Source organism: Anas platyrhynchos, chromosome 3 (genome assembly GCF_047663525.1).
Source record: "Anas platyrhynchos isolate ZD024472 breed Pekin duck chromosome 3, IASCAAS_PekinDuck_T2T, whole genome shotgun sequence".
Classification (NCBI taxonomy): domain Eukaryota; kingdom Metazoa; phylum Chordata; class Aves; order Anseriformes; family Anatidae; genus Anas; species Anas platyrhynchos.
The window spans coordinates 82195071-82221838 of NC_092589.1; the positions used below are offsets into that span (position 1 = coordinate 82195071).

Consider the following 26768-nt stretch of genomic DNA (forward strand, 5'->3'; position numbering starts at 1 on the left):
ATAATTGTAGTTTAACGCAGTAAATACAGACCGGTCTGCTGGTTTAACATATGGTAGCAAGAGAACCAAGCCTTGTACAGGAGAGCTGTTAATCAGTCCCGTGCAGATGAAGGTTGTGGGGATGGTGGAGCTGGTCTGCCCCATAGCCTTACTGGTCTCCAGCTCTTCTGAACCAGCAGAGAAGCGTGACCAAGCAGTGTGCTGTATCTGCAAAGGGCTTGGGGGAAAAAATGAGTGAAGAAGATAGGCAGGAAAATCTGATCATGATGCAGAAGGGGTGGGTTGTCCCTGCTCTGCTGTGTCTCTCACAGCCAGTCTTAGAGGAGCAAGTTGCTGTCCTCTGTGTTCCCTTCTCTAACGTGGGCCCCACAGGGATGTCTCTTGGGGATGGATGCTCCCAGACCTCCTCTAGACCAAGCTGGTTCCTTCAGAGGTAGTGTCAGGAGTGCCTGGGGTGCTCGCCGGCAAGTAGCTGCTGGCACATCTTCTCATCTAGAAACCGAAAAGAGGCTCTTCTTCAACTGGAAGTAGGGCCTGACTATGAGAAGCGGTGGAGTTTTCTCTCGTGTCTGCCATTAGTGGAAGTGCCTGGCTATACTCTGAGAAGCAGAACGAGATATCGAGGAACGAAAGCTGGTGGAGGGGCGTGACGGGCTGCCTCATCCCCACCAGAGGTGGCGCGAAGGCCTTGGTGACTTCAGCCCTTGTGAGGCCCCTCCACACCTTCTTCTGGCTCATCAATTTCCTCATGCATGCCTTATTTTTCTGCTGCGGTGGGTTGACCTGTACCCTGACCAACCTGCCTGCTCCGCAGTGTCCATGACCGTGCCCACCCCAGAGACCAGGATGTTAATGGTGGGGTGAGGTCCTCTGTCTGCGTCCTCTTAATCCACATCCCACATGGCAGAGGGGCCAGCATTGTAAGTGCAGGTCATTTTCCCTGCAGAAAACCCATTTCTGTGTCCCCCACAAAACAATTTTTGTGGAGCAGAAATACCCACCTTCACCGAGCCTTGTTTTTTTTTAACATGGCTGGGAGTTTTGGGTGTGTGTCTCCTGGCAAAGCCAGCAGCAGCCAAAACCTCAGGGCGGTGCTTTGGGCACTGAGGAGGTGGCGTGCTGCTGGTGCTACGTGTGCCATGTGCGTGGCACAGTAAACCTGATATCAACTTGCAACCAATTATCTGGGTATAAAAATTCCCCTGCTCATCGTTTTGCCGTTAGAGACTCGCTGGTAAGATTTATGACTCTGGCGAACATGAAATACCATTTCCTTTTTCTCAGCATTACTGTGCGTGGCCTTGCTGGCTTTTCTTGTTAAACAGACTTGAGTTCACACGAGAGGGAATGTATTTTTGAACCTCTTTCCCATATGATTCTGCCTTTCTCCTTTCTGTCTGTAACGGCAAGTGAAAATAACCCACAAAACATTTTAATTCCTCTCGACTTTCCCCTGCTTGATGTGAACATGAAGATGGGGAAGCTAAGAGGCAGGCCCTTGACGTGAGGCACCACACTGTCCTGTGCTTCATCTAATGTCTTCCACAGGCTTGTGGAGGCGTGCCTTCATCAGCACAGGGGTGTATGAGGTGCTTGTGGCCCACTCTGCATGCTGCAGGCCCTTTTGCTTCTGGTTGCCTCTACAAGAGAGAGAAAAGCAGTATTTGCCCTCTGCTTGGTGGGGTTGGTGACCAGAAAGGGAGTCTTTTGGCTTTTTGTAGCACCTGTCTGCTCACATGAAGTGGTCACTGCTGGAGCTTGAAAACTGAGCACCTTCTACCTGACAGTTTGATGTGCAGTTGTTTTGTTCAGCATTTCCATGAGCTAAAATATAATCCCTTCACTCCAAACAAGACTGTGGGGGACCACATGTACATCTTGGAGAAAGGCTCTCCTTATTTCTCCTGACCTCACATTAAGTACATCTGTCTTCATTTCACTCCCTAATGGGTTCAGACCACTGCCTAAACTTTCTGAGTTGACATATGCTCCTCCGGCTTCACCTGAAAATCAGTTTGCCTGAAGTTGTGAGATGGTGTTTTTTTTTCCTGAGTACAAAGAGGAAAGGAAGCAATGTTGAGCTGCTGCCATGTTTCCCAGTCACAGTCAGACATGGTTATTTTTGTATTAGAGCTCAGAGGAAAACCGGTGGAGATGCCAGATAAACCTTCCCAAAAAAAACATTTGTGTTAATACTTAAATATTGTTCATCTTTCACAGCGTTTACTTATCTGTTTCCCACATGGTGAACCTTATGGGGAGTTTTTGTGGTTGACTGTGGCCCGTTCTTTCATTCTGCATGTTAACTGTTTTCTCATTTTGCATTTTTAAAAAGAAATTAGCAGTAAAAGTCTGACTGTGAAAATTGTTCAGAGCACGGAGCGGGAGCATCCTTTCAGCAGGGCAGGCATAAATTCTTGTGGTTCACGTGCTTTGGGGCATAAATCCAGTGAACTGCGTCATTTACTGCTGCCACAGGAAGCATCCTTACCCGAGAGACTCAGCACTGGCACATCCAGTATCATTTTCAGAGATCCCAGCTTTGTGACAGCAATTTTATCCTCATTGCTGAACTCTCCCATTTTATCATCCAGTTTGCGTGTTTGTTAACCAAACTCTTTAAGGAGAAATATGCCAGATACCCACATTTTCATCAGATTTGATCAAAAGCTGACTTTCATTATGTGTTGGTTTACTTTATGTTTGTTCGGTTTTTTAGTACTTTGCTGTGTGAGGCATAAATAATCAGCTTGTGCCATTTGGTAACGTGTTTATTGTTTGCGGGAGGCCTCACAGAATATATTAACTTCCTTTTACATCTAGCTGGGTCATACTCCCCAGGTGACATGTTTTCAATCGTGGCTTTATTTTAAGTCAAGTATATTCCAGCGATAAAGTCAGACAGATTTTACATAAAAAGGCTTAAAAGTTCGTGCTTTGCCACCCGTGAACCACCGTCTCCCACCTCTCCTAGCGCAGCCTGGCTGATGTGTCACAGAGATAACAGCAACCAGAAGACAGGAGGGGGTGGAAAATTTCCCCCCCACACACATCCCCCAGGCCCTCTGAGGGTTTTCCATTTAAGCCCAGTTGGTACTGCTAAGTGCAGCTGGGGAAAACCAGCCTGCAGAGTGTGGAGGGATTCCTTACCGTGTGGGGTAGCAGAAGCTGCCTTCACCTTCATCCAGTCAGCAGCAATTGTCGTGCTGCGTCTTCTGACGAGTTCGGTCGTGGTTTCTTGCCAGCCTGACTTCTGCAGTTTTGCCGTTGTCTGAACAAACAACTCGATCCTGTCTCCACTGACTGGTGACATAGGCAGCCCAGGTATGGGGACAGCACGCTCGGTAGGTGCCTGCCCGCTCCCACCACTTTGGTCCACGTTGTGCATGTGAAGCGATGGATGAGCGTGCTGCTTCTCTCTGGAAGAACCACCTGGGCCGTCAGGAGGAAATCAAATGCACTGATAGGTGAAGCAGGTTGTGTGTGTTCCCTGACATAGGTATTAAGATCATCGTGGGTTTAATTTACAGATTACAGGGGAGATCCTGCGCTCGATGTCAGGAGGCCTGCGAGTGCCTTCTTGGCCTCAGGCAATCCTTCAAGCAGTTGCAAACTACAAACGTTACAATGAAGCTGTCTCAACCAGAAAGAAACATCCTTCAGCTTCACTTGAAAACACACAAAATGTGAAGAAAGCATGTTTGCTAATCTCTCGTAGCATTGTGTGTAACAGACCAGGCTCCTTGCTTGACGTTACTGGAACTGATTTCCACAAGCTTTTGTGTAGCAAACATTGCACCCCATCAAGTGCGGCATAACTTTAGAAAACACGGGTTCTGTTTACACATTTGTGCTTTCTTCTTCCTGTTCTCTGGTGTGCAGCCTTCCTTAAATACTTTTTTCTCCTGCCTGTAAGAAGCACACCAGCACATCTTGTCACGTGGGTTCACTTCGCTTAGCCCTAATTTTATCCTGTGTTGTGAGCGTGCGTGTGTACGCTAACCCAGCTGTGTGTTTGGTGCTCCCCTCCCTCGTTGTCTGCCCAACTCCGCTGGCTTTCATGAGAGTGATTGCACTATTTTCTGGGTTTGAAAAAACTTTCCTGCTAACCAGAGTAAATAACCCAGGTACATTCATCTCATTCTTCTCAAATTATCTTTCTTGGTTTGCTTATTGCAAACCAAAGAACTTATCAGTTTTCTTCCTCCTAAGCATCAAAGCTCTTGTTATTTTACATTAACAACAACCTCTCTTTGAAACACACCCCCTGTATAAGACAAATCCAGGCTGGACAGTGTTTTCTTGCAGTAAAGAGTCCTTCAGCCTCCTGCATCCTTCTGCCAGCCGTGGTTGTCTGGTGCATCTTGCTTTACGTTTGCATTCTTCGGTGCTAACTTGAGTCCCCAGGCCCTCAAAAAAGCAAGGGGGAAAAAAGGTGACAATGTTCAAAAATATGCAAGAGATTGTTATAAAAAAATAAAAAAAAAAGTCTGGTTTGAGTGTAGAGTGCATCTTTGTCCCCGAGCAGCATCAGCTCTTCCTGTGCTGCGTGCCTGGCCAGCCAGCAACTGAAAATGCTGAAACCTCCCTTCGTTGGATGCACTGCTGGCTTTTCATTCCATATAAGCTCGGTTTTCATGTATTCTTTTTATGCTTTTAGTAATTGGCTTGTTTCAGAAAGGAAATGCTTTTATGAAATGGAAAGCATGAAGCAGCCTTCATGTCGAGCGTAGGCAGGGGCTTAGGTTTCATTCTACCCTAAGCTGACCCCTCGGCCGAGAGATTCCTGCTTTCATGTTTTAGATCATGTGTAAAACCTGATGCTGTCTGGATCATCCTGTGCAGGGCAAGGATATCTGGGGAGCATGGGGAGAGATACGGAGCGAGACATTTGCAGAGGGGAATGAAATGTTTGGGATGCAGCCTCATGCTTTCGTACAGCAGTGGACATCAATCACACCTTCTCAGAAAAGCGTGACACTGAATCTTCCTCCTCCCCTCCTTTTATTTTGTTTCCCTCTTCCCCACTTCTCTTTATTCTCCTGCTCTTCTAATACACCGCAGCAAGCGCAATTTTAGCTCAGAAAATAACTTGTCCTTGAAAAAGCAGACACTTGCCTGGTTTTATTCCTTTGGCTATTGAGTAAACAGCAGTTATTTTTGTTCTAGGAGTGATTTATGACTGAACAGATTTGCAGTTTATATTTTTAGTTTTATAGGCAATTTAGATAATGTATATTTGTGACAGTAAATATTTTGTCCTCTTACAGTCTGTCAATGAATGTTATGCCCAGTTATATATAAACAGAAGAGATGCAAGCGTTGTTTTCGTAGAGTAGCCTTATGATTCTTTTCAAGTGCCCTTACAGGTGATGCTTAAATGTAGCACAATTTTGAGCATCTGCTGTAAATCACCTAGAGGGGTGCCATCCAGAAGAAATAACCTGCTTTTCCTAAGAGATCCAGTCCTCTACAAGGCTTGGAGTAGAATGCTGTCACATCAGCATTCAGAAAGTATTGAAGTTTTTTATCAAGAACTGTATACTTAGAAAAAAAAAACAAACCCTATAATTTTGCAGTTTGTGTTATTTTTTGATTTGATTGTGGAGTCAGTAAATATTCCTCAAGAAACTAGAAGTCTTTACTGAAAGGTTCATTTTGCAAATTGCAGAAAAAAAATGGTAGTAGTTTAATAAAAAGTCTAAGCCATGATTCTTTTTATTTGTTTTCTCCTCACCTCCTCCCCCTTTTATCTAGCTGGAGTTGGTGGTAATTCTGCAGATACAGCCCTTAGGGTGATCTTGGGAAGATGCATACATGCCACTGCTTGTTCTGCTACTGTCCCCTTCTGTTCAAAAGCAAATTGTCTTCCTTTTCACTCCCAGTCAGCACCTTCAGTCAAATAAATACTATTCGAGCATTCCAGCATTTTTTTCCAAGAAAGCAGCAAAGCGCTGGGCACCGTCGCTGGTGCAACTTCAGCTTGAAAATCCCTGAAACTTAAAACCAATTACTTCTCCTTCCACAAGTATTTCCTTCCCAGCCTCCTCCCTGACCACTTCAGAGCATGACCGCTTCCTTGGTAAATGAGGGAAGCCTTTTCTGGGGCGTTTGGGATCGGGCGGTGCGTGGGATTTGGGCTGGGCGCCGATGCTGAGGCTTGGGCGATAGGTGCTTGCACCTCTTCCAGCCCCAACACTGCTCCCTGCGGGCCTCCCCAAACACAAGGGCCTCCTCCCCGGGGTCTGAGCCCTTGTGCATCGGCAGCAGCACGCTGAATTGCCTGCAGGAACGTGAACCTTGTTCTCCCTCTCCGGTTGTTTTCATGCTGCCTTGCAGTAGCGTTCCCACAGAGTGGCTGGAGGAACACGGCACATGTTGCGTTAACCTGGGGGTGCCAAACTGCACCGGTGGCATTTCTTTTCTGAAGATACCCACTATAAAGTAGAAACCGAGACAATTGTGATGTTAATGACTTAAATTCCTTGATAAAACCAAAGCTTTGACAAAAGCCAGTATTAGTCTGAAGTTTGTTAGATCATCTTGCTCGTTTTGTTGGAACTCCATGCTGTGTGATGTGCAGAGCTTTGGTAGTAAGTGTGCACAAGCATGCGCATATCTACGGTACAATCTGCTAGATTAATCTCAGAAGTATCTATTTTATAATTCTCGGGGGGCTCATTTGGCTTGGTGCTACACCAACGCAAGAAAAACAAAGTCTCTGTTATAAGGCATCTGCAGCCTAAAGGTAAGAGGTACGTTATGGGCGTAATGTAATTGTCATCTTTGACATAAAGACCTTCTGTGTTAAAAAAAATGCCCCCTCGCTAACTGTGTTTAGAACTGGAAGGAAAAACCAGAGGAGTTTTCTGAGGAGTCAATGCTCTAATTTTTTAATGGCTGCCTTTATTTTATTTTAGGTTGATACCGACTGAGTTTCCAGAACATTGCCCTGCAAAGCTTTGGAGGGCCACTTCTTAATGGATTGCTGTAGCCTCTTAATTTCTCCATTGATCCTGTTCCCTGCATCGTGAGAACATTTTAGCCAGCGCCGAACCTAGAAAAGTTACATGTAAGTCATGACTCAAATTCCTTTCTATTTAAAGAAGAAAAAAAAGAGTTTTGGGAGGCAAGGTGGAGGCAGTAAACATCATACTTCAGAAAAATACTGTAAAAGCTGTAATTCAACAGCAAACATTAGCTGGTGAATAAATTGTTATTGAAGTAGTTCCTTGCTTTTTTAACTTACATGGTGATTGTCATTTTGAAGGCTTTTCTAAGTGTTCTGCTGCCATAGTAAGCCTTAGCAAAAAGTACTTAAAATAGCTTCTCTTCACCCCATCCCCCTAATTACGTGTAGGTTTTCTCCACAACTGGATACGTTTGTGTGCATTTGCTTTGCTGCGTTGGGCTGAAGGCACACGTGCTCCGTGTGAGTTTGGATGCCATCAGTGGGACTGTAGGCATCCCTGTGTCTTTCCCATCATAAAATCCGTATCATCCTCCTTTGCTGGGGTTTCCAGAACGGTTCCTTTGGAGGAGCCCTGGCTCTGTGCTGTGTCTCCTTTCAGACTGCTGCCCTGAAAGGCTCTGTACACATCAGTAGTGTCTGCACTGCCAACTCCAGCTCCTTGCAGCGAACTGCTTGTGTGGGGCACAGAGCTGGCTGCCCCGCCAAAAGCCAGGGCTGACACACAGCAGCAACAGACATCAAAAATGCTGCCCTCACCGGGTGGTCATCCCATCCAGGAGTGTTGTTCGGGAACCTGCAGCTTTGTTAGCAATTGTTGGTGAAATCCCACTGCCTCCCTGCATGCTCATCGCTCAGGAGGGGCAGGGCATGGACATGGCATGTTTGTACCTGCTTCTGAATGCAGACAGAAAACGTGACTGATGCAGGAAGAACTGTGCTTGGCTGCACAGGCTGTGGTGGGGTGGAGGAAGCTGTGCACGGATTTACTAGGGACAAAAGGGGGCTGAAGACCCCGTCCAACCTGCCCTGTGTGGGTATTTCCTGGCGTGTGTTATGTGCGTGGATGTTTCCTCCCAGGATGAGGAGTGGCTGTGGTGCCATGCACACATTTACCCTCAGCGTGGTTAAATCTTCTTCTGAGGCTGCATGTAGTGTCCTTCTGGGAAGGGGTCAGTGGGCTGCTCTAGAGGGGAGCAATTGGCTTCACCCTTTTTTAAGCAGTCCTGGAGAGGGATCCATGGGATGGAAGGAGCCTCTGGAGCATTGTGAGGATGGCATGGATGTGGTGGGCTGTGCAATCCAGAGGATGGGACACCCCAGAGCCACTGAGCTGGGAAAAAGGCTGAAGTACAACTTCAATTTTATATATTTATATATAAATAAAAAGCAAATCCCATTGTGGCTGGGAGTTTTTTGTTTTCTGGCTGGTGGCATAGAGCAGCTTGGCAAAACATCATCTGAACCAGAGATGATTCAGAATTGTGGTTCGCAGTGCTGTGCTGGCTAGCGGTTGCCAATCCAGGACTCTAAACAGAAGAGAAAACATGGAAGGGAGGAGAAATCGGACACAAAACCCATCGCCCAGCTTCAGAGCCGGGGCTGCTCAGCTCACACCACCCTGCCTTTCAGCAGCAGCGATGCTCCTTAATCTCAATGCATCTGAATCCTGCGTCGCCCGAGCTCTGCACTCCCGCCTGCCCGGGCAGAGGTGACAGCCGGCAGCTGGTCGGATAACGCCACCAGAAAAACCACAGGGGAATCCGGGGAATGAGCGGTCACGCTGGTGCGAGGCGCAGGACTCACCCCAGCCTCTATAAGGACATCTGCCATCCAGTGACCGCGCAGATCTTAAATCTTGTCACGCTGCCTGTGGGGTCTGGATGTTTCCAAGCCGCAGCTACCGAGCGGCAAAAGGCAGAAGTGGGAATTTCTTTAAAAACACTGGAAGATGGGGGAGGATACGGGGGATTGCAACTGGAAGTAAAAGAAGGAATGTTTTCTTCTTTTCATTTTTCTCCTGAAATAAGCACTGACATGCTGGTCAGCAAGGCTGGCATCCTGCCCTTGTTTTTTCACCGCAGTAATAAATTCATGCTCTGCAGCTTAATGACTAATCGGGGCAGGAGAGTGAAGTCAACCACTCATTCTGGCCAGTTTTGCTTGAGTGCTTGCTGACACCATTCTTAATCTTAGGAACTAATTTGTAATATTGCTTCTCAAAAAAAGTTGTATTTTAGAAGCAAAGAATTTATGTTAGAAGTCTACCTCATGCGAGGTACTTTGTTTGCTTTTGTGACACTACAAGCAGCACTCAAAACTAAAACGAAACTCTATTGCAAAAGGAGTGCTGGATTTTTTAATGCTTATGGGAAGTTGATTTTTAAAGAGAATAGACAACATTTTCTGGTGTTATCAGCAGAAATAACAATGAAACTGTAGGCAGTGGAGAAAGGGAATTTGCTGTCAAAGAGACCTTAGAAGGTGTTGTGTTGATTTTGTTTGCTGGAAAAGGGAGAGTCTTGCCATTTCATTATGGGCTTGTCAATAAATGGTGCAGCTATTAGACAAACCCCCAATAGCAGGCATCGTCTGACTGTGTGAGAATTTTGGATCTCACTTGAAACGTGTTTCTAGTGCCTGTCTTAAGGGAAGGAAACTTAAAAATATGAGTTGTAGCAGCTAGGCAGGCAGAAACAACCCTTTGTTCATTAGCCCTACTTAGCAGCATTGTCATGGGACTTGGAAGCCTTATTCACATTTTCGCAGGCTTTTCTCATGGTTTCTGAAAAGCCTGTAATGAGGCATCTTGCAAATTCACTAATAAAAACCCTTTCAGAGGAACTAACCAAAAAAATGGCATCCTTCTTAGCAGATGTGAAGAAGCAGACAGAAACTGGATGGTCATAAATGGAGAAAAACACCCATTCCCTGTCCACAGCCAAAGCAAGCTGGTAGAAGTGCATAGGAAGTTTTGTCCTGCTGTTTCTCGTGCCGTGAATAATCGGAAATCTCCGTTTCCAAGAGTAAAGCCATGGCCGAGGACCAAATCAAGTTGAAAAGCAGAAGGATTTAGAAGCTGTCATAAGCTTTGTGCCTTCCTTATTTATTTTTATTGTGTCTGCGCTCGAGATACACCAAACCTTTGGAACATGCCATGTGCTCTGACTCCTGGAGGTGCAGGTGTCACCTTGTAGGTCATCGGCTGGGATTGCAGTGGTTGCACGAGCAGACCTGTGCTGGGGGAGCTGGGCGCAGGGCAAGCCGTCAGGTGCTCCCTTGGTTTCTCAGTGTTATTCACAAGCCCTCCGTCTGGCTTTTTGATAACAAATGCTGCTTGTAGCAATTACCTTGTTACAGCAATTCCAACAGAAAAAAAAAAAACACTGAATTTTCCCTTGTTAATTAGCCCTGTTGGAGAGAGCTTGACCTAGCTGTAACAGTCATATTGTTCTTGCTTTTCCCAGGGTGCAGTGTATTTAGTAAGCACGTACACCTTTCCCTTCTTCCATTGATTATTCCATTTTTATAATGCTAGTAGGATTCTGTTTGATGTGATCTCTGTAAAAATAATATCTCTTGATGTTTTAATTTGAAGCAGAAGTCTTCTCCCTTGTTCTGACAGAGCAGATTGCTAAACACCGTTACAGTACATGTGCGAAGATAAGAAAAAAAAAAACACATTTCTCTTGGTCCCCTGGGAGTTAATCACGGCGAGGTTAGACCGTACGCATAATGAGGGAGTGCAGGAATTAAGGAGAAGCTGTGCTCTTGGCTGAGACACGGCTCCTGGGTCGTGGTCGTGAGCGATCACCAGCGGCACCGCACGTGCAGGGCCCTGCTCGGATGCTCGGGCACTCGCGATGCCTTCCTGCAGATGTGCAGAGCTGCTCACAGCGATTTCAACGCTACCCTCGCACTTCTCGCTTTGTTTTACCCAGCTTTCTTTTCCTTTACAAGCGGCAAAAATAACATACCAATCAATGGCATTCTGAGCGTAATAAATTGTCCTAATTGGGACTACTTACGCCGTGCTGAGAATTCAGTGAGGGCCTTTAAGTGCTTTGTTCAAAAAAAAATCACAAACCCTAAACTCAAACTCAGAAAAACTCTACGTGAAATTCACAGTTGCTAGGTATGAGCTCTTCAGAATATTTCAATTTTTTTAAAAAAGATTTCTTGAAATTTGTCCTGCGACCATCTGTAGGCAGATGTAAATAATGTGAAGTTTGAAGATGCAGATTTTGGTGTCATCCGCCTACCACCAGGGACTGGGAAAATATGTTATCTTTTTTAAAATCTGCGCTAAAAGGTCAGGTAACTTTATTGAAATAAAAAGGAAATCAAATTTCTGAAGATGATGTCATATACTTGTGAAAGCCTACTCACCAAACAGTCGTAACTCTGGTTACCAAATCCCACCCAGCTGTTCCCAGGCAGAATGGCTGTGGCCGAGGACAGAGGTTTTCTTATCTTACTGAGCAGTCACCACCGGACTTTGGTGTGAGATGTGGTCATATCGGCCACAAAATGTCCTTTATAAAATAAAGGTCCCCTCTCCGCTGGTGTTTGTGTTTTTGTGTGGTAGCACAGAGCTTGGGCTTTCGTGGTCACTTTTTTGGGAGTGCCTACATCTGACTTGGAGCGTAATGGAGATGGGGATGAGAGACACTCACTCAGTGCTGAACCTGGGCACTGCTGGTGTTCCCACACCACATCCAAGATTATTTTGGAAATGGGGCCTTTGTCCTGTCAGGGGCCGCCACACGTCCACGGGTTCATCTGTACGGATGGGCAGCTCCTCTTTGTGCTGAGCTCTGCTGCCGATGTCTTGAGGATTTTCATGTTGGCATGTGTCACTGTCGCACCAGGATGCTTTCTGTGCCACACTGGTGGCAGCAGTGATGTTACTACATGAGCACTGTGATTTTTATAGTCTGTTTTCTTGTTGGAGATTGGAATCTGCCTGTGGGCTTTCTGAGGGCTGGTTATGAAGTCCAAGGGTTGACACCAGTCAGCAAGAAATGCCATTTTTATGGCAGAGAAGGAGCTTTCTTACCTGTTTGATGGTGCTGGCATGGCAGGTGGTGGGTGGTGGGCTGTGCCTGCCAGCCCTGAGGCAGGGCTGGGTGCTGCCAGCACCGTCACTGGTGCAGGCACTGGGCACATCCCACCACAGGGGCCTCCACAGCCTCCCCAGCAACAACCTCGGGCTTTGCGCTCACAACCAACAAAAAGCATTTCCACAGAAGCACACAGAGTAGTGTGGGTTGGAAGGGACCTCAAAGATACCTAATTCCAACTCCCCTGCCATGGGCAGGGACACCTCCCACCAGACCTGGTCGCCCAAAGCCCCATCCAGCCTGGCCTTGAGCACCCCCAGGGATGGGGCATCCACAGCTCCTCTGGGCAGCCTGTGCCAGGGCCTCACCACCCTCAGTGAAGAATTTCTTCCTAATATCTAATCTATATCTAACCTCTTTTAGCTTAAAACCATCATCCCTTGTCCTATCCTGACACCCCCTGACAAAGAGTCCCTCCCCAGCTTTCCTGTAGGCCCCCATTAGGTACTGGAGGGCCCCTGTGAGGTCTCCCCAGAACCTTCTCTTCTCCTGGCTGAAAAACCCCAACTCCCTCAGCCTCTCTTCATAGGAGAGGTGCTCCAGCCCTCTGGACATACTTGTAGCCCTCCTCTGGACTCACTCCAACAGCCCATGTCCTTCTTGTGCTGGGGGCCCCAGAGCTGAACGCAGTGCTCCAGGGGGGTCACACGAATGCAGAGGAGAGGGGGAGAATCGCCTCCCTCACCCTGCTGGCCACCTGCTTTTGATTCAGCCCAAGGTACAGTTGGTTTTCCAGGTTGCAGGTGCACACTGACGGCTCATGTTCAGTTTTTCATCCTCCAACACCCCCAGGTCCTCCTTTTCTGTGAGCCTGCTCTCCATCCATTCATCACTCACCCAGTGCTGCCATCCAGGAGAAAACTTCTCAACTAATTAATCTGATTAATTAACCAGATTCTCCCGCTGCCTGCCTTTGAGAATGTGTAAAGCTGGTGACTGCTGCCATCACTGCGGCTGTCCCTTGGTGCAGCCAGATGCTCCTTGGCACTGCCAGCATCACTGGACCTGAGGCAGGCTGGACGTCCCACCTGGCCGACCAGAGGCTGCTTTTGATAAGCATTTGCTGCTAATACATCAGTTAATTTTCTATATATATATATAAATATCTCCATATGCCGTCAGAAGATGAATTATTTTGGTGTTTGGCCCTCGATCACTTGCTGGTTGGTGGCTCCGGAGGTGGATGCGCCGTGTGGGCGTGCGGTGCCCTCCGCCTGTTGACTCGGCGTTGCGGCGCGGTGGGGCCGGCTTTGTGCCGCCGCAGGTGACAGGCTGCGTGTGCGTGTACTTTTGTGTGTACGTCTGGAGGTTTGTGTGTGTGTGTGTCAGCCCGAGGCACTGAGTCACAGCCCGCTGGCCCGGCACTTCCTCCTGCCGCAGGGGACACGACCCGCGGCCCCGGGGGCGGGCGGCAGCACCCTGCCTGCTCTCCTGCCTCCCGCAGGACACCTCACCTGCCGCCGCCGAGCTTTTTTAATATAAAACACTGCGAGAGGGTGACGGTGAGCTCAACTTTCTCTCTAACCCAAACCGGTGAAAAGTAAAATCCATCTCACCGCATCAGTTTTGTTTTCACTGCTGTTTAAATCTCTCCTTTCCCTCTGGCAGAGCTCTGCACAGTCATTACGCGCCCGGCTTGGGGGTGGTGTGGTTGTTAGCTCAGTGGTGTATGACCCATTTATTTTCATAATACTTAGATACCTGCGCTTCTACGGCGCCCATCTCGCGTTCCTGCGCCCCGCGTCGTCGCCAGAAGGGCATTCACCTGATTTCGGCAGCGCCGCGTAAAGTGCCAGGCGCCCAGAGCCGCCGGCTGCCTGCGTGGCTCGGTGCCGGCCGCTGGAGGATGGTGGGCTGGAAGACATCCCTAGCTGGCCATCGGTGAGCAGGTGAAGGGCAGGTGAAGGTGCGTTTCCCTGCAGCTGACACGTTGCCTTAAAATACGAGGTTAAATGCGTATTGCGAGCTCATGGGACGGGTTTCCTGTTGTCATTTGCAAAGAGCTCCGAAGCGCGAGTGTGGCAGCGTGGCTTTCCCGGCCACATCGCCGTGCATTTCCAGGGGCAGCGAGGTAATTAATGACAGCAGACTGTCAGCTCGCCCCATCTCCAGACGTGGCCTCACCAATGCTCGTATTTAGTCTGGTCTTAAGACAGACCTTTTCTCTTTATTTCTTTTTTACTCAGCTAATTGGGTTGGCTTTCTGCAGGTTTTCAGACGATAATTAGGTTCATACTTGTGTCGCCTTGCGGAGCCGGGTAAATGGAAGGAGTCAGGCATAGGAGAGGAGGGTAAACCAGCATTGCAGTGGATACAGGAGTTTCATGGATAAAATTAAAAAGTAATATGCAAAGCAACTTGAAGTAAAGTGGATTTAAACATAATGAAATCATCCTTGACAGCAATTTGTTTGAAGTTCTTCTACTATTATGAGTGTAAAGGGATTTTTTTTTTTAATTGCCGGTTTCTGGGTAGAGTATTGAGCATAATTTCTCACAGGTAAGCGAAGCATTAACTCCTTGTGCATCATTAATTTGGGGCTGGGGTGCGGGGAGAAACTGAGAGTTCGAGAGAGGCATCTTCTCTATTTCCTCATTTGAAAATTGATTAGTGGTTAGCTAACTTCGAGAGGAACTCCATCGGATCACTGAGAAAAAGCAATTAATTACAAGCATGAAAATCCCATAGGATCCCTGACGTAGGAGATAACACGCTGTGTGTGAATATCTGCCGGTGATGGTTAACAGATATCATGACACTCTACATACAAATTGGAAAAAAAGTAACAGCAATTAGCTAGTTTGCATCCCTTGTTCAGATGAGCCGTGAGTTCTGGGTTTTTTGCTTTTATATACTTTTGCTGTAGGTGTTGGAAGTGTGGGTGGCCAAGAAGAAGCAGTGGTTACAATAAGATTTTCCATTTATTGCCCTTTGTGTACAACTAAAAATAAGATTCAAATGCTTCAGAACTTGTAGAGCAAGCATAATCGTTCTGTTAGCTCTGATGACTGGCTTGCATGCAGCTTCATCTCTGTCTGGTGAGTCCTGTGCTTGAATACTTGTAAATGTGTCTGTTGGAATGAGAGAGGGAGTTTATTTGCAGTGTTGTCTAGCTGTGTTAATTCATCAGCTTCTTGTTTTTTTATTTAAAAAAAAAAAAAAAAAAGAGGAGTTGGGCTTAGTGCATAAGTAAGAGGTGGTGATGAAAGAATTTTGGAAGCGGAATTGTGCTGTGATCTGGAAAAAAACAGCTTTAGAGAGGACTGAAAGATCTTTAAAATCAGCCCTCCAACACTTCTCTGGCGTAACTTGAACTGCTGATCCAGAACTTCATCTTCTGGGAAAAAAATAGAAAATAAAAAGGAAATCTGTACAAATCTGCTGAGCACCAAGAAACAAATTCTCAGTGTTAGCTTTTGACACGTAAAATCCTTTTGGTTTGGTTTTAGGGTGATGGTACTGAAATCTGCTGTCTCAGTGGCTTTTCCAGGTAGTTGCACCGGTTAGGAATTCGCTAAATTAGTTGAAATATATTGAGCTACTAAATCTGTTATGACCACATTAATTGATATGTCAGCTTGTGGCCAAGAGAAACATTAAAGGGAGACGTTGTCAGCATCTGCAGGGAAATTCATAACTTGGCGGTGTAAGGTTGGGTGCTGTCCCTGCCTCACTCGTTAAGCAGTTGTGGCATTTCCAGAGAATGAGTGTGCCTGTGCATCTCGGGCTTCTCGGTTTGATGTAATTCGTGTAATGGACGAGTAGAGAGAGCATCTACTCAAGAGCTACGGAACCGAAGGTAACGGAGGGAGGCTCAAAACTCGTTTTCAGTTGTGTGTCAGCCCGAGCATCGCAGCTTTCGTGGTGCTTCATGACGGTTCCAGGTTTTTCGGGCTTCACGGCGTGGCAGAAGTGTTCCTGTTTGACTTGAGAACTGGGCTAAATAAGACAATAGGTTTTCGCTCTGAGTAACGCCGCCTTGCACAGAGGATGTGGTGCGCTGGAGGCACTTAGAGGCACACGCGCTTGTTCCATGGAATATTGATGCTGTCGCTGGTGAGTCTTTTATTATGCAATACGAAATCCCTCTGAATTACCTTACCGCGAGCCTCCCCCCTCTCCTGAGCAGAGCAGGAGAGCGCCGTGCGTGTGGCGCGGCTGCTGCCTGCTCGCTGAAATGCGCCTCGCTCCTCTCGCGGCGGCGTGCGCCCGCCCGCCGGACCGGCTCCTGCCTTGATGCCAAGCACAAAAGGCACGAGAGCTCACGCGGTAATCAAGGTTTTAAATCTTTAATTCGGGGGGGGAGAGGGGGGAGTGGGGAAAAACTTGAGAAATAATGAGTTTCCGTGGTGGTGCTTTCTGCAGGGAATCACGTTACATCTGGTACCATTATCTGCACATCTCAATCCCGTAGGTGACCAGCTGCCGGCGAGTGGCGTAAGCGTTTGTTGTCATTTTTTCTGTGGAATTTTCCCTTTTTGACACAGATGTAGGGGTGGTTCCTTCCCCCCCCCACCCCCCTACACACACATACACACACAGACAGACGCTGCTGCGATGAGCTCAGCTGTGATCGCTTGCGAAGATAAGGCCAGGAGAGTGTGTGTCATGCAGCCACGGCGCTCGTGCTCCGCTCCTTCGCCGCTTCGGCACTTTCCAGCGGGATGAGGCAGGCAGGGCTCGCCTCGGGGAGGCACGAGGCCTATTTTTAGCGGTGGCACCCGGGACGCCTCGTGCAACCATCAGCAGGCGCCGCGGGGCTGGTGATTTTTTCCCTTGTATGGCGCTGAGATGTTTGAAGGTGTTTACCTTTCTGCGAAGGAGACGGAGCGCGCCCTTTCTGACCGCGTCCAGCCCAGCTGCACGTTCGTGCTCTCCCTGTGGGCACGGGGTAGGGTTGGTGGCTGGTGGAGATCTCCAGCCGGGGAGCTCTCGCAACCTGTTGGCTTGCACGGCAGAGTGTCCTCCTCCTACTCGGGAACCCCCGAGCTTGTTTTGCTCTTAACTTTCCCACAGCAGCCAGCCTGCCCTCAGCCTCCCCTGCCGCCGTCGCAAGCCCTTTGTAGGGCTGTGGCACGGCGTGCCCCGCTCTCCCAGCGCACAAAGGCTGCCTCGAAGCAGCCACCCCGGCTCTGCTTCACCCCACGACATGCAGGCACGGGCAACCACTTGGGTAACAAGACAAAAAAAAAAAAACAAAACATGCTGGCGAGGGAGATTTACCATAATGGCGCTTTTTAAGTGCATCTCCGCAACGCCGGTTTCACTTTTAATGCGCTTGGTTGAAGGAATGCCGGGGAGGTTGCTGCTAATGGATGGATCCTCCGGAAAAAGTGGGATTTTCAAAAAAAAAAAAAAAAAAAGATTGACGTTTGGAGCGAGGAATACAAATCTAATGAGAGCGCTTCAGCAGAGGTTTGTAATTAGGAATGAATGGAGTAAATTTGTGCGCGCAGTCTGTGAAAGGGCACAATGGAAGGTGAAATTGCACGCTCCGCGCTGAATGAGGGATGAAAGCCAATGTGTCAGTGTCATGGCATGACAGTGTAGAGTATAAATGATACTGTCACTGAGTGCTGCAGAAGGTACCGAGGGAATTCCACTCCAGTAAATTACATTACTTAGACAGACCTGAAGGCATTGTGTCTGAATGATTGGAGGGAAAAAAGGTTGTCAGCACAAAGCAGGAGATATTACAGAACAACTGGCTGCAGGGTTGGAAGGCAGTGTTTTTCTGATGTTTACCATGCAAAGCTCTTCAGCTGCTTTTTAAATTTTGTGGTTGAATTACAAATGTATTGATGAAGCAATAGTATTTGTCTAGCTGTTGTTCGGAGCAGATGCCAGCCTGCAGCAAGGAGTCAGCACATGCGGCTCCTGCTGTTGGGGCAGGAATTGGGACTCTTCCAGACCTGGGAAAAAGCTAGTCATGTATTCCTAGCTCAGGCAGTGATCTCCCTGCATTTCTTCATTTGGCAGAGGACTTGCTTTCTGAGCTGCAGTTTGGTTATGAGGTAACTTTGGCACGGTTTGTGGAGGGAGGAAGGTTGTTCCCATCCTCACTAGCAGTGCCAGGGGCTCTGCAGCTCCAGCTGGATCGTGGTGGGCAGCAACAGCTCACAGGATGCAAGCTTTATGGTCTCATTTAGAGGCACTCGGACACACAGCAAGGTCAGTGATGCCAACAGCTAGGAACACAACGTCACGGTGACAGCAGCAATCCAGAGACATCATCCATGTCGGCCTGCGCGCCCATGCGCTGGTGGTCATACACGTGTGTTCCTCACTCTGTTTTGTTCGTCACGCACCCTTTCCCACGTGAAACCCACCGTGAACACTACCTTGCTTCCCCCAGATGTTGGGTGGAATTGTTATTGCTCACTTTTTTATTTTGCAGTGACCTCGCAAGGGCAGTAGCCCGGAGATCAGGCTTACCTGCTCCTTATCTGCTGACCTTAGACGCAGACATTACCTAAAAGTTCCTGTCATTCTGTAGTTTTATCATGGATGAGACAGTGCAGCTCCCATGGTCTCTAAAAATGCCACTTCTTTTGGGGACTCAATGATAAAACAGCTTCTATCTAAAGAGGCTACATTTCATTCCTGCAGCACAAAATAATCCCTGCCTGCCTCGGGGCTTCTTGTAAAGTGCAGCAGACTTTGTACTGCTTGAAAGCTTCCTTTTCCACTTAGCTATTCATGAAAACTACCACTGAATGTGCATGATAATGGAGCATGCTTCCTTTCTCCTCTCCAAAACTCTTAGGAGCAGAGAGCTTCTGATTTGCAGCAAACCCTGCAGATGGCAGGATGAAGGACAAGCAGTCCAGCGCAACTTGCAGGCAACAGTGTAGGCTTTCTCACCTGTAAATATTGTTCCAAGATGTGTTGACCAAGAAATATGGTCAAACTGAAGTGTACATCCCCTGGGAAGGCTGCAGTTCACACAGGAACCTTGGGAAAAAGTAATAGGTGTTCAGTTTAATTGTGTCCTTTCTTTGAGTGGTACAGAAATGGCTGTAGAGTAGTTTATAACCTGGTCCAAATGAGAATTCATGATTGGGAAAGAAAAAAAAAAAAGAAAAAACAACCAGAGATTCCACAGTTTGTCTGTCCTGGCATTATTTAACCTTTTGATGTATAAACAGCCTAAGGAGCAAGTCCACCATCTGTATTCCAGTAACCTGCATTAGCATCCATGGAAGTGGCCCATCTTCCTTAGGGTATGGGATTCAGTCTTTGCAGCCTATATCTAGAAACCATGGCATTGAATGTATGAGCAGTGTGAAAAAGCAGTGAGGCATCCATGGAAAAGAAGGTGTCCTATGTGGGATGGGATTCAGCTGCAGAGCAATTCCTTGGTGGGCCCTGATCATAGCAAAAGATGAGTGGGAGGAAGCAAAGTGTAATTCGTGCCTGGAGTGAGTACTGCCCGCATTAGAACTGGGCTGGGGTGGCGTAGGGTGCAGCACTACGTCTGTCTGTCTGTCTGGACAGAAAGTATTCAGATCGAAGAGGTGTAATTTGTCATGCCTGTGTCCCCAGACCATCATTGCCATGGGATATTCTGCGCCTGGTGAAGCACCCATCCATAGTGCTTGTAGCCAGGCAGGCTGCTTCTTTCTGCATTGGTCCATGTGTATTTTTTTAAAAAATTGCCATTGCTCACTTCTGCTGTGGTATCTTAACTCCAACAAGCACCTCTGAAGTCTCTGGGGTCGCTCGTGAGCAGCGGGTGCAGGACTGGACTTCAGACACTGCTGTTGCAAGGATGGGGTGGAAGAAAGCAAGCCCAACCTCTGCACCTTGGGGAAAACTCGAGAAAGCAGCTAGCCAGTGTTGCTCTAACAGAGGGAGATATTGAGCATGTTCAGACAGATCTGTATCCCCTGGCAAATTTATTTTGCTCTGTAAATGGCTCCCTGCTGTCCCAGAAGGCTATCGCTATCTCCTCCTATCTTGCACAATGGATTTCTAAATAATCAATCTTTGTGCTAGGAAGTTGTGGTTCAGTAACCCCAGCTTGGTAAGAAGTCAATAGTTTAGTCTTAATGCTCGTTGCTAACACTTGATAACACAAGACTGTAAAGTTTGGCATAGCAGAGACTCCTCTGCAAACTCTGATTTGCGTGCCAAAAAGCCAGCCCATTACCGTTAATTCCCCTCTTATCATTAGTGTTATTAAACTGACGATTGATGTGTAAAAACTGCCATTTGCATGAAGTTCCCAAAACTGCAGTAAAAGAGACTTTTGTTCTGACTTGGGGGGTGGGGGGGAACGCAAAATAACACTACTTCTAACAGCAGAGATGTTCATATAAAGACATGTTCTGAACAATAAGGTCATTTATCCACGTATGACATAAATACATAGGAATTTAAATAATGAGAGATCTTGTGAAATGCAGCAAAATGCACGCCACTGGCATTGTGAAGTTTTTTCCCTTCTCTAAAGCCCTATTCTCGAGGAAAAGCAGCTTTACTCCTGCTTTGAAAATCCATTATCATAAGCCATTTTTTAAAACACTTGTCTGCAATATTAAAGCAATTTTATACCCTAAGAGCAGCTCTTTCGTAAGGTAAAGTGCAGTCTCGTGTGTGTGTGTGTAATTGCGGTTTATAATACTTCTCACAATCATAATTTCCCCAAAATTAAGAAAACCACTCACTCTTTCAGGCTTCCCTTTTCCTAATTATTTTTTTCCTCTCTATGTTTTTCTTCCCCAAAAAAAAAACTCCTATAAAAATCCCTTTTTAGCCAAAAAAAAAAATAAAAAAATAAAATAATAATAAAAAAAAGCACAGAACACTTTCTGGATTCATTGCAAAACACTGTTTGAAGGAAACATTTTAAGAGTTTAGGTTAAAAAGTTTCTGCCTTCTTCAATGCATGGGTGACATTACTATTTTGGGAGGCAGTGCCATCTGCTTGTGCAACCAAAAAGCGGGGAAGATATTCCTAGTTCTAGCAGAGCTTTTTGGGCTGTTTCCACGTAAAACTCCCGACTGATCTCGGCTTGTGCTTGCCACCTACCTCGGCGCTCCCAGGGGACAGCGTCCCCGTCACGGGACGCCATGCAAGAGTAGCCGAGGTTGTTGGCCACGGGCACGGGCTGCTGTGGGGTGTGACGGACACAACTCCTCCCCAGGGGTGTTCACGGTCCTAAGAGGAGAAAAACAGAGCATGGTAGAGCCCAACGCCTGACCTGCTGCAGGGGGAGAAGGAGAGAGGGTGTGAGGGAGTGGTCGGTGGGGGCTTTGGTTGTTGAGTTTCGGTGGAGGAGTGAGGGGTTTAGGGGTTTGCTTGCTTTTGAATGAGGGAGGGAAAGGTCTGTGGGGTTTTGCTTGCTTCTATTTTTTCATTTTAAAATCAAGGTTTCCTGGGGCACAGACCAACCGAGTACCAGCTCAATCAGGTAGAAGGACCAAGGGGCAATAAGACTAGGTGAGGAGGGCTTGTAGGGACTGCAGGGGCACTGGGGGAGGAGGTCAGGCTGCTGAAAATGGGGGCAGCAAGGTGTGTGGTGGGTGCTGTGAGCCCCTGGAAGTAGTGCAGGGGAGCCTGGCCATGCGAGGGGAGGTGCCTGCAGCCCACTGTAAGGGGTGAAGACGTTTCTCCGAGGTACCAGAGATGTTCGCCTGTGTTACCGTGCTGTAAGTATTTGCAAATACATATGTATCATCGTTACAGTCTCTTCATGACTGAAGAAATGTTTCACCCCATCTCTGTTGACAGAAAAGATTGCCTACTGATAATTGCTTTGCTTAAGTGTCTGATAATATGCCAGGAATGAGAGCATTCCATGTTAGGTCAGCTTTAATTATGCATGTACCACCTGTCAGCTTTAAATCTGGCAAAGAAGAGCTTTCTCATTGGATTCGGAGTAGGGAAAAGAAGAGATCTTTCAACGGGAATAGGCTGTTGCAAACAGCGTGCCTATGGGGGAGTTTCAGAAGCATTCTCCTAATCTTCCCTAGTCATGAATAACGCTATTGGCACACGCGGAAATAGTTGAAATATTGCCTAATCTAGCTGCAGCCGTGATGGTTTTCGGAGGAAGAGGATGTCAGGCCATCTGTTGCGTTTCCTAGTTTTCCTTTTCGCCATCTCAAAGGCAGAGGGAGCGTTGTGGTGGGGGAGGACACGTGGAAGGTGGCTGCCTTGGCAGAGCTGGGGAAATCCACCCCGAAACCCTCGCAGCTGGGCTCTTTGCTGACCACCGGTTACAGCACGCAACGAAACCAGCCAGTCCGACGAAGGCACGCCTATCTGAAAGGAAATCAAGGGCTCGAAAGTCTGAAAAATGATGTGGGTGCTTTGTGGAAAACCTCAACAGGGAGAGATGGTAAAGGTCTCCGGGGATATAAAATTAACGGGGTTGCCATTACGAGACCGACTTAGGATTTGTAAAATTACCTTGGAGAGGAAATTTATCTTTGTATGGGGAGGGGAGACTAATTCTTTGGGAACAGTGGAAGAGCTTTTCAGTTCATGGGAGAACATTAGCTGTTTATTTGGTACAGAAATAGATTTTAGGGATCTCCTGGGCTTTATGGTCATGTTTGCTCTGAGGCCAGTCTGGAGAGCAGGGAAAAGATGGCTGAAACACACCACTTGTACTTGAAAACAGAAATGGTCTTTGTTACGAGCAGCCAAACTCCTCATCTGCTTTTGGAAGAAGCGAACATCGTTTTCGCTGTCAAATATTTGTCCTGCTGCTTGTTGCCTCTGTATCTGAGTGGGCTTTCACGCTGGAGATGGGGCTTTCCAGCACGTGCTGCTGTCAGTGGCCTGCACGCAGCTTTCACAGCCAAATCCAGGCTTCCCCCTCCCTGGGATTTTGCTTTTCCAGCTTCTGTGATCACGCCATTAGACTCCTGGAAATAATTCCTCAGTGATACCGAGTAGCTGGCGCTGATCGTTGTTCCTGGTACTACGTTCAGCCTTCGGAAATCTGCGATTTGGAACAGTAGGTCAGGTTGGGAAACAACACGAACGAGCAAACACGGACAGATGGCCTCGGATGTGAGAGCATCTTTCTGTGCATCTCACACTTGGCTTTTTCTGATGCTTCATCGTTGCACAAGCATTCGAGGCTGCCATTTGACATAGGGTAGGTGCCCGTTGCTCCTTTGCTGCTCATTTTGGCTGATGCCGGTGTGTGTCCTGCCTCCATACCCATAGGCTACCAGGCAGCTTCCTCCCCAGAAGCTGGCAGTGTTTACCCCCTGAGGGCACAGGAAGGTTTTGTGAGACCAGTGGGAAACTACGATTTTGTCATGTTATGGCTAAGAAATCTGTCTGTGTTTTTCCTGACCTTTCCTCCCAGTGACTGTTCTGGATCATTCCTCTGCTCAGAAGAAGGCTGCCAGCCTCACCTTTCTTTGTTATTCCTGCGGTAAATGCGGTGACTTGTCCTTTCTGTGTTGTGCTGTGGGACTTTGCTCGATTCGTGGACAGGAGCTGGTTGATTCCTACTTGACTGATTCTCTGTCTGACTGGGGCTTCCAGTAGCATCACCTGGATGTGGCTGACCTTTACTCATCTCAGATGGAAAAGTGTGGGGGCGTTCCGCAGCTTTTCTGCTCCCTCATGATTCATTCAGCTGTTCTTTCCACCATCCTATCTCATGCTGAAGGATTTTCCAGCCCAACAGTGGTCACTGGAAGACATTTCTTTCCTACAGACTGCGTTGTTAAATACGAGAGCACATGCATCTCAGTGGCCCTGTGTTGCTGCTGAGCTCTCCAGCAACCCTGGGCACTGCTGGAGACGTCCCAGCCTCCAGTTGGAAGGGCAAATACACTTAAGCAAACAGAGTACTGTTGTCTCTGAAAAACTGGGCACACAGATGAGCTTTAAGGATACATTTAAGGATTAAAGAAATATTTACTTAAAAACAGTCTTGAAATAATGAAGCAAAAGAAAAAAACAAGTCTTTCGTGCCCTCTATGTTACACATAGTTGCTGAAGAAGTGGAGCAGTTGTTGTAGAAAACCTCTCTGTTCTCTAACCCAAGGTGGCATCAACTCCTTTGTCCTCTCTTACAGTCACCAGTCCCTTTTCTCTCTGTGTCCCTTCATTGGAGATTGCCCACTGTCTAGATCATAGGGGGAGATTAAGCTATTTTCTCCATTTCCTTGTGGAGACACTAATTTGACGTTTTTACTGGTGTGTTTCTGGTTTTAGGCTTTATGCTCTTTCTCTCCCGTTGCACTCTCACTGCAACAAAACTGTGCACGTGTCAGATTTAGTGTCTGTCATAGCAGAGGATCCTTACAGGAGTCCAGCTTCTTCCATAGTGAGGCAAAGGGCTAAGCAAAGCCAGGAGTGAAGCTGGTGAAATTCAGAGCGATGTGTTTACAGTGAGCTATCCTACTGTTTACATTGCTAATTTTAAGAGGAAGGGGAACCCTTCTTGGGATAATTAGTTTTGCCATATTTATAGATACGACCTCTTGCTAAAGCATGTTTTTCCTGACTCCAAGCCGGCTGCTGACAGCCGGTATTACAAGAGTTCATTATGAGTTTCATGGTCCATGTGTGCTTATGTATACATAGCACAGGCAAGATGAAGCCAGGGAGAGATAACGAAGGCAGCGATGATAAACCCTATGTGAGGGGCCAGTAGAGTGAGGCATTTGAACAATCAGCCTGGGCCAAATTCCAGCTCCTGTCTCAGCCATAACCATAATGAAAATTGCCGTGTCCTTTAACTGATTGCACCAGTTCTCTACTCCACACGTTATTTGTCACTCGAGAGAATCTTTAGAAATGGTAAAACTACGTATTTACATTTTTATGCTAGTAGTTTCAAGTGATTTTATGCTTATGGAAACTGACGCTTTAAAAATAAATAGCTGGGTTTATCCTTCCCCTCCGTTTCTCACAATTTTTCAGAGTGGGGATTGCCTCATTGAAAATCTTGACTTGTAGCCAGGAGCAGATTGCAGGCCAAGGTAGCCCGCTCCCTATTACCAGCAGCTCTGGCAGTGGCAGCACAAGCCCCTAAATCAGGTATTTTGGGTACAGCCCCCAGGCTTGTCTGCAAAATTTGGGTAACGCCGTGCCTCCCGATGTGCCCTGCTGGGGCTGAGCCGCTTGTTGTCTCCTCGCAGCAAGTCAGCTGTCGCCGCGGTGCTGCAGATCGATGGTAAATAAATGCAACCTTCTCGAAAAGTTCAAGTGGGCAATCAGAGCTGGAAAAGTGGCTTCTTTTACACTTGGGTTGCAGCGCATTTGTGGAGGGATTTCAAGGAAACCTCTCAGGAGCAGGAAGCTGCTGATGGGCAGGCGGCGCGGTTGTGCTCAGCGCCTGGAGCCCCCAAAACCCCGGCTGCTCACCGGGTACCTGAGTGTGGCCCTTGCCAGCCCTCCTCAGCTTCTGTCGCCTGCACTGAGGTGCTGGTATTTCACCTTGCACCTCCTGAGAAGGGAAAGCTGGGTATGACTTCTTTGCCTTCCCTTAAGTAGGCCCGAGATGACCTTTAATAGGCCTGAAGATGGCCAACAGCACTCCAAGGCAGCGACAGCAGACATTTGATTGAAGGTGGCCGGAGCCTCCCCTGAGATGTCATGTCAGGGTGTTCACACCAAAAATAACTTGCCTTTGCCCACCCGTTTGCAGAACAGACATCGCTACCCCAAACCCTGCTTTAGCAAGCTGCAGTTACACGTGCACACGTGGAGAAAGACTTCTTTGACTCTCAGCATCACAGAGCGGCTTGGGTTGGAAGGGGTCTTAAAGATCGCCAAGTCAGCCCCTTACATGGCCCCAGGGGCCGCACGGCTCGAGGGTGTCCCTCTGACCACCCCAGCGTTGGGCCAGGTCAACCATGAGGTATCTGCTGCGCTGCACAGGAGCACCAGAGGGCTTTGTGCACTCCGGGAGCTTCAATCCCTCTGGGCTGCTGCGATGAATATTACAGAAACCTCGCAGAGCGGTGGGAGGCGTCGTGCCTGCACGTGCGAGCAGTTGCCAGTCTGAATCACGTCTGCTGCGCTGCAGAGGTGACTGCTGTTCCGCTTGCAGCGGGTTAGTGGAGTGCTAGCAAGTCGCATTTGTAAGGGTCCCAGGCTTCAGTCTCGTCCGATCTGTCACCAGGAGAAGGAATCGACTCTGACAAATTCTGCAAGTGCCGTTTTCACTCTGCTGTTGTCATTGTTCCACAGCCATGCCCTTTGTTTCTGAAATGCTGTTTGTGTACCACAGATCTTTATTTTTTTATTTTTCGTGCAAATCGATTAGCTTTAATTTCTTTCTCAACTACCTGATTTTTACCACATTGCTTCAACGGCATCCTGTTGTTAATTCACATGATCTATGATAATGTGATGTGATATCCCTCCCTAGTTAGCAAAATGTTAGAAAAGCTGTTGGCAGCTTCTGGAAGAATAATTAGCAAGTGGAATGACTCAAAGATGTGCACGCTAGCCTAAGTAGGCATTTTCCAGCTGTCTGCAAGTTCAAAAACTGGTAGGGACTTTTCAGACTCACGCAAGATTAATTACTTGCTACTAGAAAATAACATCTACAAAAACACTCACCGTGCAGTCAGGGTGCTGTGTTTTGCTTCTTAATCTGGAAATCAGCTTCTTTGTTACAAATAACGTAATTTTTGTGTTATTCGGTAGGTATTTTCCTAAGGAGGTGAGCTTTTTTGTTACAAGGAGA

The 26768-nt window shown here is 47.5% G+C and overlaps 1 protein-coding gene across 2 annotated transcripts in view; it reads left to right on the forward strand.

Moving 5' to 3' along the window:
* Positions 1-26768, forward strand: part of BACH2 (BTB domain and CNC homolog 2) — a 146632-nt gene that overhangs the window by 55192 nt on the left and 64672 nt on the right. Inside the window, exon 3 of one of the 2 annotated variants that reach the window (XM_072036186.1) lies at positions 6921-7072. Coding sequence is in view for 1 of the 2 variants with exons in the window: in XM_038175951.2 (XP_038031879.1) it covers positions 16138-16149 (12 nt within the window). In the remaining variant the exon portion in view is untranslated. Of the gene's footprint in view, positions 1-6920; positions 7073-13263; positions 16150-26768 lie in introns of those variants that run through there. The other variant, XM_038175951.2, reaches the window with a different exon arrangement.